General features: G+C 45.8%; 1 protein-coding gene across 1 annotated transcript in view; it reads right to left on the bottom strand.

Annotated features, from left to right (window-relative positions):
* fhip1aa (FHF complex subunit HOOK interacting protein 1Aa) overlaps positions 1-15,613 on the bottom strand; it is an 82,672-nt gene that overhangs the window by 13,756 nt on the left and 53,303 nt on the right. Inside the window, exons 3-9 of the mRNA XM_079500187.1 lie at positions 14,161-14,538; positions 13,038-13,298; positions 8,741-8,899; positions 7,830-7,916; positions 7,182-7,349; positions 5,294-5,373; positions 4,657-4,862 (exon numbers count right to left, since the gene is read on the bottom strand). Of these exons, the coding sequence (XP_079356313.1) occupies positions 4,657-4,862; positions 5,294-5,373; positions 7,182-7,349; positions 7,830-7,916; positions 8,741-8,899; positions 13,038-13,298; positions 14,161-14,538 (1,339 nt within the window). The remainder of the gene's footprint in view (positions 1-4,656; positions 4,863-5,293; positions 5,374-7,181; positions 7,350-7,829; positions 7,917-8,740; positions 8,900-13,037; positions 13,299-14,160; positions 14,539-15,613) is intronic.

The raw sequence follows: 15,613 nt of genomic DNA, 5'->3' as shown, positions 1-15,613 counted from the left end.
CCAATGGTGTTCATCAGAACCTGACCATGCCAACGGTGTTCACCAGAACCTGACCATGCCAATGGTGTTCACCAGAACCTGACCATGCCAAAGGTGTTCACCAGAACCTGACCAATGGTGTTCACCAGAACCTGACCATGCCAACGGTGTTCACCAGAACCTGACCATGCCAATGGTGTTCACCAGAACCTGACCATGCCAATGGTGTTCACCAGAACCTGACCATGCAATGGTGTTCACCAGAACCTGACCATGCAATGGTGTTCACCAGAACCTGACCATGCCAATGGTGTTCACCAGAACCTGACCATGCCAACGGTGTTCACCAGAACCTGACCATGCCAACGGTGTTCACCAGAACCTGACCATGCCAACGGTGTTCACCAGAACCTGACCATGCCAATGGTGTTCACCAGAACCTGACCATGCAATGGTGTTCACCAGAACCTGACCATGCAATGGTGTTCACCAGAACCTGACCATGCCAATGGTGTTCACCAGAACCTGACCATGATTTTCACCAGAACCTGACCATGCCAATGATGTTCACCAGAACCTGACCATGCCAATGGTGTTCACCAGAACCTGACCATGCCAAAGGTGTTCACCAGAACCTGACCATGCCAATGGTGTTCACCAGAACCTGACCATGATGTTCACCAGAACCTGACCATGCCAATGGTGTTCACCAGAACCTGACCGGTGTTCACCAGAACCTGACCATGCGCCAATCGACGCGTCGCAAAGCGTCGTCAGTGACACGTTCCCAGCACAATAACCCAGGCAAACAAAGCCCCATAATGCAGTGCACAGTGCCTCGTTTTCTGCTTGTAAATGTTGCACGAAAACAAGTAGGGAAGAATTCAGCCAAGAAACACAGAGGTGGAGATTGGCAGTCTCTCCAGTCTCTCAACATGCAAATCGGCCTGGTGAAAAGCAGCCTCAGATTAATGCTGGCAGTCTGGCACGCTCCGCCCTCATGCAGCGCAGAACTAATGACTGTGACGAGCAGCGGCGGGGGGTAGAGCGATTTAATAGAGCTTCCAAGCAGGAGGGCTCAGCATTGATAAAACACCTCTAATCAGAGGCCTCATATGCATGAGCCAAGAGAGAGAATGCAAACTAAGCACAGACTTAGGCATGCATGGTAGTCATAACAGTATATTGGGAATGTGTGGGCTTTGGCGTGCACAGCATGGCTTTATATGACTAATAAAGTCATTGTTTTCAGTACTTTATGGAGCATTGGGGTAATAAAGCGACACAAATGACTGCATTTTGTTGTGCAGTTAGCGATGATTCATTTAATAACGCCACAACTGGCGCGATCACAAATTGTATTTCTTACATAAAGCATATCTCCTGCTCACTGACACTGTGATGTATATAGCTCTGTTAACCAGCTCTGTGTCTCAGCCTGGACAATCAGACAATAGGCAAAAATAGGCGATCGATATTTATTTCTGCAATATCTCGTTTTGTGGTTATATATTAGGTACTAGGAATGAAAATTAGCATCCTTGCTTACTCTGACATCTTTACCCTGCATTTTATTTACTGTACACTTTTCTGTATGTAGTTTTGTTGCTGTGTTCATGAATATGTTCTGTCCCCCCCAAATACAAATAAGGCAAAGTACAACACGCCAATGCGATGTAGTTGTGAATACACCAATTCGATCTGATAACAGTGTGGATAGTCAGTAGCCTGTTGGTTCTCAAATTGGGATCCGGGGGACTCCCAGGGGTCCTTGGGGGGTTCCAGGGGGTCCCTGGCAACAGTAGTTAACATAGCACCTCTTTATTCATTTATATGTAGGCTATTCAAAAGTTGCAGATCTAACATCTGCTATTCTTTTAAGATGTTTGAAAAATATCGAAAATGTTTGGAGAAATTTGAATAATTTTGAAAATAAATCTACACAAATCTTCTCTTCTGAGGGTCCCGGCCTGGCATAAAACATTTTCGAGACGGTTGTACGCGGCCAAATACATATCAATTTGGGGGTCCTTGACATGAAAAGGCTGGAGAACTGCCGCCGTAGCCTGCTGAAGATGAGAGGGTTAGAGAAGCACATCAGATTTGCCTGCAGCCTAAACAAAGCCAGACGTCTGGATCAAAGGTGCAGGCCTCCAATCGTTTCAGATCATATGCAGCACATTGTCAGAGTCATGGCAAAACAACCGGCCTGCAAATGAGGAACGTAGAGCAGTGGTTTTCAACCCTTTTCATATCAAGGGTCCATTATTACTTGCGCAAGCAGAGCGTGTCATGTTTTCGGCCAGGTGCGATGTTTGGGGCCAGCACACGTTATGACGTCATATGCTGGCCCCAAGCTGACCGCGCAGGTGTGTTTTTGTCATGCTACGAAGCATATGTCCCATGACGTGATGTGTACAAATGTCCCTTAGAATGCACGTGATATGATGTCATACGGACATACGGAAGCTGACCGTGCAGGTATGTTTTCCGTGAATCGTGATTTAGATTATGTACCAATGCCAGGGTATAATTGGTTGACGATGATGATACGTTTCAGTGTCAATTGACCCAGCCGATTACATTATACCACCAACCACTCAGAAAAGTAAATATACATACATATATACATGTACACATATATGGACACATGAGCATAATGACGTGTTAAATATATGTACCAGTGCCAGGGTATAGTTGACGGTGACGTAACGATGACGTGTTCCAGTGTGACGTCAAACAAGCTTATAAGTAATTACCATCATCATTTTTCAACACTAGTGCGTGCTCTGCTTGCGCACTAGTAGGACATTTATGGCCTACTTGTGTGCAACAAGCAAGTAGGCACTCGACAGAGTGCAGTTCTAGTTTATTCTGCATTTAAACCACGGACCACCATTTGACGAGGCTTTAGCCTCTCAGATCCAATTCACATTTTGTTATCGTTAGATAGGATTTTGTCCCCAATTCCTCGCTGTATTGATGTGGTGCCATAAGAGGCCATACACAGGCCATAAGAGGCCATAAGAGGCCATACACAGGCCATAAGAGGCCATACACAGGCCATTGATCAAAATAACAAATATTCTAAATACTCTAATTGTGTAGACTTCTTAAATTAAGGAATGCAGATGTTTAACAATAATTTAACTCTTGAGAGTGTAAAATGAAACGGGTCCATTTGGTTTTATTTTACACTCTGAAGAGTTAAAGATCTAGTGAGTCCATTCCAGTGGTCCATTTGGTTACCAACTCTAGCTGGGGACCATCCGGAACCCCTTCAAGGTGGTCCCCGGACCACTGGTTGAAAACCACTGATGTAGAGCATACACATAGCCTCGCTCAATCTGGTGATCAGATGCAGGACATACAGAAAGGTCAGCATAAACAATGATGCAGTCTGCACACTGTCGTTAGCTCCTGATGTTTATTGCAGAGCTCAGATTAACGTTTCACATCACTAATCCTGATGAATGAATACATAGGACCATAATGGAAACAACAAGTCCCCCAGGACCTTTTAGCCTTAATGTCTGACTTAATGAAGATCCTTTGAACAGTCGGTCTGCCCAGAGGAAGTTAGGAGTCATTCCCATCTTTAACCACTGTCAACCTGCATCACCTTCTTGAATGTGTAATTCCAGGTGACATTTTCCCAAATTTCCATTTCCTTGTTCAAAACGTTTTAAAACAAGTGTATTTCTTTTTTGAGGGGCGCTAGCCCCATACAGCTTTTGTCCTCAAACGTCTCAATATTTGCGATTGACAATGAAAGGAGAAATTAGGTCAAATGTCCTCCAAATATGACAAAAGGCATATTTGTGGCAACACAAACATTAAATGCCATTGACAATGAAGGGACAATTTACGTCATATGTAGACGAGCAAACGGCTAACCAATCACATGAATTCAGTTGTTCATGAGATGATGTATGATGATGTATAATGATAAGAGCGCCCCTCACTTCACACGGGTGTGATTTTTAAATAATGAAAATAGACGATCTGTAAGCTATGTTACTATGTCGCTATGTTAAGAGCTGTGAGCTTGTGCATTGGCTATTTTCGCTATACGTATACGTCATATGACAAAGTATATCAGGCTTAAGTGGTTAATGGCATAATTAAGTGGTTAATGGCATAATTAAATAACTATAGTTAAGTGGTTATGGCGTATATATTTTGCATTGTGCTAAATGTGAATCAATGGTTTACTTCCTGGCCCGGCCGCAGTACATTAGCAGAATGCCGTTCCTCTATCCTCTCTCTAGCTGCATTTCTTGTAAAGGCTTACTGCCAAAAAAGAAAAGTATAGAGGGTTTCATTTAATAATGTGAGAGTTTTACTGGTAAGTAAAGCGTGTTTCATTTAACCCATTTTGACCTGAGATCAGATTCTAAAAATGTCTTCTACAAAGCTATGTTTCTATGTCAGTCGTTCTTAGATTTTTCCAAACTAGCAGATCTACAAGCTCGTAGCGCGCCACTCGGTGGTGCGCTATGAGCTTGTAGACCTGCTGTTTTTCAATAGCTAAAGCATAACATAATGCTAACACCAAAAGGGGTTCCCGCCCAAAATGGGTTAATTATGCGAGCGTTTCACTAAGTATATAGACTGAGGGTTCCATTTACTGTACATAATGTGACCCTGATGTCCACACGGGGAGTTTCTCCTCACCTGTGCTGCTGGTGGTGGTGTTGCTCCCCTCGCCGCCCTTGGACCAGTGGATGGAGTCGAGCTGGCGCAGCGGCGGCGGGCTGCGCTCGGGGGAGCAGCACGACGGTGTGAGGGCCAGCATCTTGGCGGCCGACACCGAGTAGCAGTCTCTCTCTCTGACCACGCGCCGCTGACTCAGCATCATGTGGTTGCAGGGGATCAGGTACCTGAGGCGGAAAACACACAGTGGTGGAAGGAAACAGTTACTTAACCCATTTAGACCTGAGGACGATTAGAAAAAGGCTTCTAAATTCTAACAGTTTTCTGAAAAACCTCATGTTTCTATGTCAGTCATTCTCAAAGTTTTTCATGCCCAAGACCCGCAAAATTATCTGTATTTGGCCGCCTACCCCCATCTGAAAATATGTTGTTCCAGGGACCCCCCCCCCCCAGAAGCAAAGATTTGAGTTAAAAAACGTTCGCAGTTTAAATGATGAATAATTGGAAGAAGATTCAATTTGGGGTTAGTTAGCTTTAGAAATTAAGAGAGCTATACCTGATGCATACTTAATTACGCGATGGTTGTGTATCATGATTGTGTGTGTGTGTGTGTGTGTGTGTGTGTGTGTGTGTGTGTGTCTCTTAAACGTGCACTAACCTCAGTATGAGTTGCAGCATAACATCCTCACAGTACAGGCCAATGAGCGTGCGAAACAGAGCCAGTGACACGGTGCCCAGCTGCAACACAATGAAGAGACACTCGTGAAGACTAGAGCAGTTTTTATAATCGGTCAAATCGATCGACCCTTGCGGGTCCATTTGGTTCCATTTGTACACTACACTCCCAGAGTGATGGGGGTAATGGGGGTATATTTGTACACTACACTCCCAGAGTGATGGGGGTAATGGGGGTATATTTGTACACTACACTCCCAGAGTGATGGGGGTAATGGGGGTATATTTGTACACTACACTCCCAGAGGTATGGGGGTAATGGGGGTATATTTGTACACTACACTCCCAGAGTGATGGGGGTAATGGGGGTATATTTGTACACTACACTCCCAGAGTGATGGGGGTAATGGGGGTATACGGGCCCAATAATGCAGACCAAACTTTGGTTCCTTGAAATGAAAACATTTGACAACCACTGCCGTAATGAACCTGTTCATTATCAGTAATGTTATAGAGGCCATGGTTACCTTGGCTAACAGAGTAAACAAACTGCTACTCTACTGTGTGTGCGTGCGTGCGTGCGTGCGTGCGTGCGTGCGTGCGTGCGTGCGTGCGTGCGTGCGTGCGTGCGTGCGTGCGTGCGTGCGTGCGTGCGTGCGTGCGTGCGTGCGTGCGTGCGTGCGTGCGTGCGTGCGTGCGCATCATCACCAGGACAGCGTTCATGCAGCATGCTTAGTATGTGTACTACTGTACTTTATCCATACATGGACATAATTAGGTTTCGAACAGACAACGACGATATGATAGAATTTGCATGATATCATGGGGAGAAGTACAACACTCAGCAGTTCTGCCGACGTGCACAGGGATCAGACCATAGTTATACTAGCTGCTCCAAGGACAAACTGAACCATAAGACACGCTATGTATAATTATTTTAGACACACTAAAACAATAGTTATCAGGTCTATAGGCTCATGATATGACACAATATCATGTCATATCATCTATTCTAAGTACTATGTGTGATGGTGGTTAAATATAATGCTGAGACATGAACAACCATAATAACAATATAGTATAATTCTTCCTCAGGAGTCGGGACACAGCCCCTCTTTGTACTTCTCCCATGAGCCCCAGCATGTAACTGTGTTTCATTTGATACAGAACTCCTCGATATTCTCTCCGCAAGGCATGATGTGAATCGATGTGACTGACCAGTGTCGATTCCGTCATACAGTCTGGAGCAACGGAAGCTCTGAAAATGCCCAAATTTGTCCTAATATAAATCAAAATAATAGAAGCCTATATAGCTTTCTGCTTAGCAAAAATGTAAACTAAAAAAAAAAATGTAAATATTTTCAATGACATTATCTTGAACGGAAATGACAAACAGATGACAGCGTCCATTCTCGGCTTTTCCGGATGCGTAGTTCCAGACACTATATATATATATAGAATTCAGGAATTGTGGCACAGTTGACCCGCTACTTTCACTACTACATTTGTTTTCTAATTTATGGAATTTCGTAGATCTTTCTTTGATTTCTTTATGAAATTACTGAAAAATAAATAGTTTTTAAGTCATGAAAAATGTAGCTTTTTCGGGAACATTTCAAAACGATAATAATTAAAAACAAAATGTCGGAAACCAAAAAAAAGGCGATCCATAAAAATTGGCCCGCGACCCATCCTTGGGTCCCGTGTTTGGGGAAACACTGATGTAACAACAGTACCTGGAAGGGCGTGTCTCTGACCGTGGTGACCCGCTGTAACAGTACCTGGAAGGGCGTGTCTCTGACCGTGGTGACCCGCTGTAACAGTACCTGGAAGGGCGTGTCTCTGACCGTGGTGACCCGCTGTAACAGTACCTGGAAGGGCGTGTTGATGCGGCTGACCAGGGTGTCCAGGATGTGCACGTTCTCGTGTCGGTGGAGCAGGATGAAGGACAGGAAGGTCTGAAGGAGGGCCGGCTCGGAGACGCTCCTCAGGAACAGGTCCAGGTACGCTGTGGTGGTCATCACTTCTTCTAGGGTCAGCTATACGCACAGGAAGGGAGGCGGGCGTTAGTGTGCGTGCGCACGCGCGTGTTTGTGTGTGTAGGATATATTCACTTCTACATGTGTCACATCACATTTGTCCTGTACTGTACGTCAATGGAATTTACAATATGCAAAGTCCACAAGAGTTGATAGATAAAATTAAAGCTACAATCCATAAGTATTACTGTATGCCCATTGTCTCTGTCCGTCTCTCTCCCAAAGAATAGAAGAGGTAATTGCAACAATGACTGAACTACAATATAGTTGGCAGTGCATCTAGTGCCTAATCTACTGGTTATATTGTATTAACCACATGTCCACAGGGGTAGACATGGCCAAAGCATTTCCGGGGCTTCCCAGTCAAAAACGTTGAGAACCCCTGCTCTACCATACAGATGGTTACTTGAAATAGCATTTTATACACTAAATTAAGTCCTGGATTGTAGCCGTAAGACTTAATTGGCAATGGTGACCGACCTTGTGCAGAGCTGGTGCCAGCACAGGCACCAGGAAGCCATTGTAGATGTATCCCACTAGTTGATCTCTGATGTCAGGGTGGGCTACCTGGGAACGGCACAGACACAAGATGGAAATGATCACAAACATTAAAGGAGCATTCAGTGATTTGGATGATTTGGAAAACCCCCCAGTCCGCCCCGGTAGCTAGATGTGCACATGCACACGCTCTACAGTGGGGGGGAAGTGCAACAGGCCAACAGCACGCACACCAAGGCCCGCCTCTGCTCGATCATGATTGGCGGAAGGCCCCTCTCATCCTGATTGGATGAAGACTTGGCCACCTAGCCAAAAACGAAACCTATGGTTTTTTGACCCCAGGGGCTCACTGGGGACAGGGAGGAACTCCTTATATGGTCAGCACACTCTATAGTAGGGAGGATTAACACATCAAAACAAAAAAATAAGTGATATTTGAATTAAGTGAAATCACTGAATATACCTTTAAAGTAGAGAATCCTAATTTAGGGAATAGATCACTTCCATAAAATATGACAAACTAATGTCTCAATAAGATTCTGGTGATAATTAGACAAATACCCGCGGGATACAGAAATTAACAGCGACAAGTACAATAAGATTTACATGTATCTTGTGTAAATAAGTATATCGAGCTTGCGGATCTGCTACTTTTGATACTTTTATGCGACACTGTAGTTATGATTATTTAGGGCGTTAATTTACTAAAAAATATATATAATAAATACAAAAAATGGAGATATGAGGATTCTGCCCGACAGCAACGATATACACACATTGTAAAATCCTGAGGGGTTCATTTAAGTCCAGATTAAAATATCTCTGTTTACTAGTGTGCACAAGTCTACTGCACACTATAGGCTCTGGTGGTTCTGGCTCAGCTCCCTCCTCACCTGGATGACGGCGTTGCAGAACTCCAGGGAGTTGAGGAACTGGATGAGGGCGGGCATCTGGAGCCAGTCCTCCCTGTGGAGGCAGTGCCACTCCTCGCTGGGCACCTCCAGCTTGGTGGGCAGCGACGAGTACAGGCCACTCAGTCCCGTGGCCAGCACCTGGAGAGAAAACAACAGGGGACAATGGGACAGTGGTGAGTACAGGCCACTCAGTCCTGTGGCCAGCACCTGGAGAGAAAACACAGGGGACAAGAGGACAGTGGTGAGTACAGGCCACTCAGTCCCGTGGCCAGCACCTGGAGAGAAAACAACAGGGGACAATGGGACAGTGGTGAGTACAGGCCACTCAGTCCTGTGGCCAGCACCTGAAGAGAAAACAACAGGGGACAAGGGGACAGTTGTGAGTGAGTACAGGCCACTCAGCCCTGTGGCCAGCACCTGGAGAGAAAACAACAGGGGAAAAGGGGACAGTGGTGAGTGAGTACAGGCCACTCAGTCCCGTGGCCAGCACCTGAAGAGAAAACAACAGGGGACAAGGGGACAGTGGTGAGTGAGTACAGGCCACTCAGTCCCGTGGCCAGCACCTGAAGAGAAAACACAGGGGACAAGGGACAGACAGTGGTGAGTACAGGCCACTCAGTCCTGTGGCCAGCACCTGGAGAGAAAACAACAGGGGACAAGGGGACAGTGGTGAGTACAGGCCACTCAGCCCTGTGACCAGCACCTGGAGACAGCACAGAGGATAAGGGGACAGTGGTGAGTGAGTACAGGCCACTCAGCCCTGTGGCCAGCACCTGGAGAGAACACACAGGGGACAAGGGGACAGACAGTGGTGAGTACAGGCCACTCAGTCCTGTGGCCAGCACCTGGAGAGAAAACAACAGGGGACAAGGGGACAGTGGTGAGTACAGGCCACTCAGCCCTGTGACCAGCACCTGGAGACAGCACAGAGGATAAGGGGACAGTGGTGAGTGAGTGAGTACAGGCCACTCAGCCCTGTGGCCAGCACCTGGAGAGAACACAGGGGACAAGGGGACCCAGCAAACCAAATGACGTCATGATAACGTTATGATGACGTCCTCCAGTGGCTCCGGTGACGTTCAGGACTAGGCCAGATCACATCCCATATGGGGATGATCTTTACGTCATTTCCAGGACGTCTTCACCAGATTAAATAATATAGCTTATTTGGGCCAGATCTAACTAGTTATGATATGACTTAAGTTGATCTGGCCTCGATTGGACACTCTCTGATTCATCCAGGGACGTCCATCTTAGTGGGTAAATTTTAAGTTGGTTGAAATCAGGTGATATTCTGGGCCAGATCTGACTAGTCTTGGTTTCACTTGATCTGGCCACAATCGAGACGTCACTAATTCGTCGAGGTCCTGACCGTGCTTGCTGGGGACAGCTCAGGCACAAGTCCATCCATCCATAAACCTTAAGGACTCAAAACACTTACAGGGGGATGAGACCCTATAGTCTTTTTTGTTTGGTTTTTTTCCAGGTGAAAACAAATGATGAATAATCATAATGTTGCGAGTAAAAAGTGAATACAGGATTTTTGTAGCATTGGTACTTTTACTTGCGTTAAAAACCACCACCACTGATGGACACACACACATTTAATATGCATGTAACGATTCACTCAACTCACGATACGATTCGTATCACGATATGAGGTTCACGATACGATTTTTCACGATATTAAAAAATATATATTTTAAAGAAAGATTACCGTTTTTTAATTTTATATAATTTATCTTCCCCCCTGAGATTTTTTATTTAACTACATTGCAAAAAAGTAGCATTACTTTTGACAGTGCAGAAACATAATTGCCTTCCTTGATGAGTATCAACGACCACCATCACCTGGACACAGTCACAGACACACACAGCTCCCCTCTACAGTGCTCTACTACTGAAAGTGACAATCATTTCTCTCCAAAAGCACTTGAATATGATGGAATATGACTAAAGCTCACATTTCACATCACACACTAGCCACCCCCTCTCCACCCCCAAAAAAGAAAAAAACGATTTTTTAATTTCAATGAATCGATTCATATCGTCGGGATTAATATCGATATATATCGATATACGATATATCGTTACATGCCTAAAATTTGAGACATAAATACATACGGGAGTTATACTGTACAGAGGAACACTGCTCCAGATGGCTTGCCTCTTAGGTGCCAAGTGGTACAAGCAACCCTGTCATTGTATGATTTGTTATGTGTTTCTATTGAAAACATGCATACCATTTACCCCGTTTGTTTTCATTTAAACCCTACCTGCAATTCAAATCTACCTTACAGTCGTCGTCGTCTGCCAAATGAAAGATCAGCTCAATTTAACCAGATAAACTATTTAGCTAGAGAAACTCGATTTAGCCAGATAAACTCTATAGCCAGAGAAACTCTAATTTAGCCAGAGAAACTTCCACTCACCGAGCATCTGCTCATGTACTGTACTTTCCTTTCTGCTAAGTAAACAATAAAGCACTCTAAACATAGACTATGAATAAGTCGTACGACAATGTGGTGTAGCAAAAATATCTGATCTACAGGGAATGCCAGGGTCCATTTGGTTTAAAATGAAGCTATACTTCATATATTGATCACCGTGGGAAGATTCATGCTCCATATTTAAACTATCCTACTGTAAATACTGTATCTATTGTGCACTAGTGGGTAGCCAGTAAGCAGTGCAGAGGGACAATATTTTAAAATAATATTGAAAGAAATTGACAAATTAGGGATAATTTATAAAAACTTGACACGTCCCTGGCAAAAGAAAAAACATGGGTGTCCTTCACATGAAAATGTTTTAGAACCACTGTGCTACGGCCATAAGTAGCTCAGTCCAGAGAGCTGTTTTAGAACCACTGTGCTACGGCCATAAGTAGCTCAGTCCAGAGAGCTGCTGTTTTAGAACCACTGTGCTACGGCCATAAGTAGCTCAGTCCAGAGAGCTGCTGCTGTGTTTTAGAACCACTGTGCTACAGCCATAAGTAGCTCAGTCCAGAGAGCTGTTTTAGAACCACTGTGCTACGGCCATAAGTAGCTCAGTCCAGAGAGCTGCTGCTGTGTTTTAGAACCACTGTGCTACAGCCATAAGTAGCTCAGTCCAGAGAGCTGTTTTAGAACCACTGTGCTACGGCCATAAGTAGCTCAGTCCAGAGAGCTGCTGCTGTGCGCCCAACGCAGAGCCCTTACATCATCACACCCTATTACATAAGCAGCCTACATGACATCCACAGAGCGTGCACAACGCCCAGCCTCAGCTGTGTATGGGTGAGAGTGAGACGCAATGTGTTATTGAAATCCAATATGTCACTCGCGCTCTCTCTCTCTCACCCCCCCCCCCCCCCCCCCCCGGCCTCTCTCTCTCTCTCTCTCTCATTAGGAGGCACTAGCTTCCTTTGGCTGTGGAAATGATGTGGAGTGAAAGTGGATAAAGTGTGTCTGTGTGTGGCTCAACAAAATATGGACTGCAGAACTTATGATCCATGTGTGCACTAGTAGTCCAGTGGTTCCCAAACCTTTTCATGTCAAGGACCCCCAGATTGACACTAATTAGCCCGCGGACCCCCATTTGAAAAGATATGCCAGGAACCCCCATAAGAGAAGATTTAGCAGTGATTCTCAACCCGTTTAATTTCAAGGACCCGCAGTTTGACATGCATTATAGTCTACGGACCCCTATTGAATGGCATTTCTATCTCTGGGACCCCAATTTATATTGTAAAATAAATGTCAATTTAACTCTGAGAGTGTACAAACGGGTCCATTTGGTTCTATTTGTACACCCTCAGAGTTACAGACCCATAAGGGTCCATTTGGTTCTATTTGTACACTCTCAGAGTTACAGACCCATAAGGGTCCATTTGTACACCCTCAGAGTTACAGACACATAAGGGTCCATTTGGTTCCAAACTATCATATAGCTGGGGACCCCCCCGGAACTCCCTCAAGGACCCCTGGGGGTCCCCGGAAACCCCCTTTGGGAACCACTGGGATAAAGCTGTGTGGCTCAAACAAATATGGACTGCAGAACTTTGTTCTGTGCGCGCTGTGCAGCATGCATAGCACTGACCGGACAGAACTTTGTTCTGTGCGCGCTGTGCAGCATGCATAGCACTGACCGGACAGAACTGTGTTCTGTGCGCGCTGTGCAGCACGCATAGCACTGACCGGACAGAACTTTGTTCTGTGCGCGCTGTGCAGCACGCATAGCACTGACCGGACAGAACTTTGTTCTGTGCGCGCTGTGCAGCACGCATAGCACTGACCGGACAGAAGTAGGTGTTCTCGGCGACGTGCGTGGCCACGCGCGCGTTCTCCGCCGACAGGGCCATGATGAGCAGCAGGGCGTCGCGGGCCTGCTGGCCCACCGTGCCCTCGCGGTGGATGAAGGGGATGAGCAGGGAGAAGATGAGGAAGTTGGCCGCGCCCTGGTCCTCGCTGGTGTGGAAGAACAGCTCCAGCACCGACGGGTCCTTGGCCAGAACGCAGCACAGCTGGTGGAGCAGGAGGACCAGCTCCGCCTCCACCTGGGGGGGGAGAGAGGGGGGGGGGGGGGGGGGGGGGGGGATGTAACTAAAACAGTGGTTTTTCAAATCCTTTTCACATCAAGGCCCATTACTGAATCGGCATTTGAGCCACGGACCACCATTGGATGAGATATTTTCTAGGGATGTGCCGATGAGACATTTTGGCCGATATCGATATCCGATGTAATTAATTGCTGTTATGGTCGATAACCAATATCACCGATGTCGATATGATCTCATTCTGTATTGAAACATTATAATAATTCTGTCCATTCTGAAAGATACAGGTAACAGGGTGTCTGCACTGCAGGCTTAGGCAAGTCAGATTTAACTTTAATACCTTTATATTTAATATTGTGAGCTTGTAGATCTGTTCAAGATGTTACTTTGGGCTTGTTTATCTGTAAAGACCGATTAATCGGTCTGATTGATTAATCGAACCGATGCCGATTAATCTAAAAACAACTAAAACGGCCGATACATGTGTCTGCCGATTACTAATCACTAATATTTTAGCAATATTTTAGCAGTTATCGTTGGTTAAGTTTTTTTGTCCGCATTTCCATGCTGTATTGATGTGGTACGTACCATTAGGAGAGATAACAGGCAAACATCAATCAAAATATTAATTTTAACTCTTAACTCTTGAGAGCGTAAAATGAAACCAAATGGACCCGTAAGGGTCAGTTAAAGATCTATAAGGCTCCATTTGGTTACCAACTCTCCATCATTTAGCTGAGGACCACCTGGAACCCCCTCAAGGACCACTGGTGGTGCGCGCCACCGCCGCCATTGGAATGCATTGGAAAGCGTTAACTCGAGCAAAACATTCGAGTACTTCTTCTTCCACTTTAGTACTGACCTCCGGCGCTTGGCCCGCGGCGCCCGCGGAGGAGCACGAGGACAGCAGCATCATGAGCGGCCGCAGCACGGGCTTGTGGTGCAGCAGGGGCTGGCGCGCCCCGCCCACCAGCATCTCGTACATCTTCAGCTGCTCCAGCTTCATGTCGTCCGTGAACTGCCGGCGGAGGCTCCACACGAACAGGCGCTCCATCACGTTCTCCAGCACCACGAACTCCAGGATGGGGCCCATGGCGCCCGCCTGGCCCGCCTCCTCCTCCATCAGCAGGAAGAGCATGTGCTCCACGTAGTTCTGCACTGCGCTCGCCTCGTCGCCGGGGATGGGGCCGAAGGAGGAGGCGCTGCGCAGCGGGTCGTGCTTCTCCAGGATCTTCACCACCTGTGGAACCCGGAGGACGACGAGGGTTAAGTATTTATAATATATAAAAATATATATATGTAACATAATAATTATTTCACAGAATGGTGTATGTCAGAGGTTCACAAAGTGGGGTCCGGGGACCCCCAGGGGTCCTTGAAGGAGTTCCAGGGGGTACCCAGCTAAATGATAGCTTGAAATTGGAACCAAATGGACCCTTATGGGTCTGTAACTCTGAGTGTACAAATGGAACCAAATGGACGCGTTAGCGTCCATTACATTAACATTGATTTTACAATATAAATTGGGGGTCCCAGAGATAGAAATTACATTAAATGGGGGTCTGTAGACTAATATGCATGTCAAACTGGGAGTCCTTGAAATTAAACAGGTTGAGAATCACTGCTAGAGCCGTCAAAATCTTCTCTTATGGGGGTCCCTGGCATATCTCTTCAAATCGGGGTCCGCGGGCTCATCAGTGTCAATTTGGGGGTCCTTGACATGAAAGAGTCATGTGGGTCACGTGACGTGACCCACATGCCGTGTAAGGGAGACTGTCACTGTCACTGATTATTTCACCTGATGAAGGCCAACTATGGCCGAAACGTTGTGTTTGTGGATGTAAGTGTTTGAAAATAAATGGAACACTGTGGAGCTGAGCCTGTGTGCAGACTTCTCTCTTTTTACAACGAGGATCTCAAACTTTTTCATGTCAAGGAGCACCAAATTAATATACATTTGGTCGCAGACCTCTCGTCTGATCTGAAAATATGTTGTGCCAGGGACTGCAAGAAGTCAGGATTTCTATTTAATTTTTTTCAAATAAAGCAGAAGTACAAAATCACAGCGTGTCACAAAGTGACAATAAGTGCATTTCTTGGTTTATTGGATAGTTACAGTGGAGATAAATTAAAGGATAGAGAAAGGATAAAAGTATGTGCACTTAGATTTTAATTATGATGGAAGCTGTGCAGGAATTGTGTGTGTTTGGCCTCTTATTATACTCAAACTAATGATATGCCCTGTGGCCACAGTGGCCTCTATGGCCTCGCCTGCTCTGCCCCAGTGTCCCAGCTGACCTCACCGCTTTCTCCTC

This window comes from Electrona antarctica (genome assembly GCF_951216825.1).
Source record: "Electrona antarctica genome assembly, chromosome: 4".
NCBI classification, from domain to species: Eukaryota; Metazoa; Chordata; class Actinopteri; order Myctophiformes; family Myctophidae; genus Electrona; species Electrona antarctica.
Note: the sequence above shows the minus strand (reverse complement) of the source record. Positions and strands in the feature narration are given on the sequence as shown.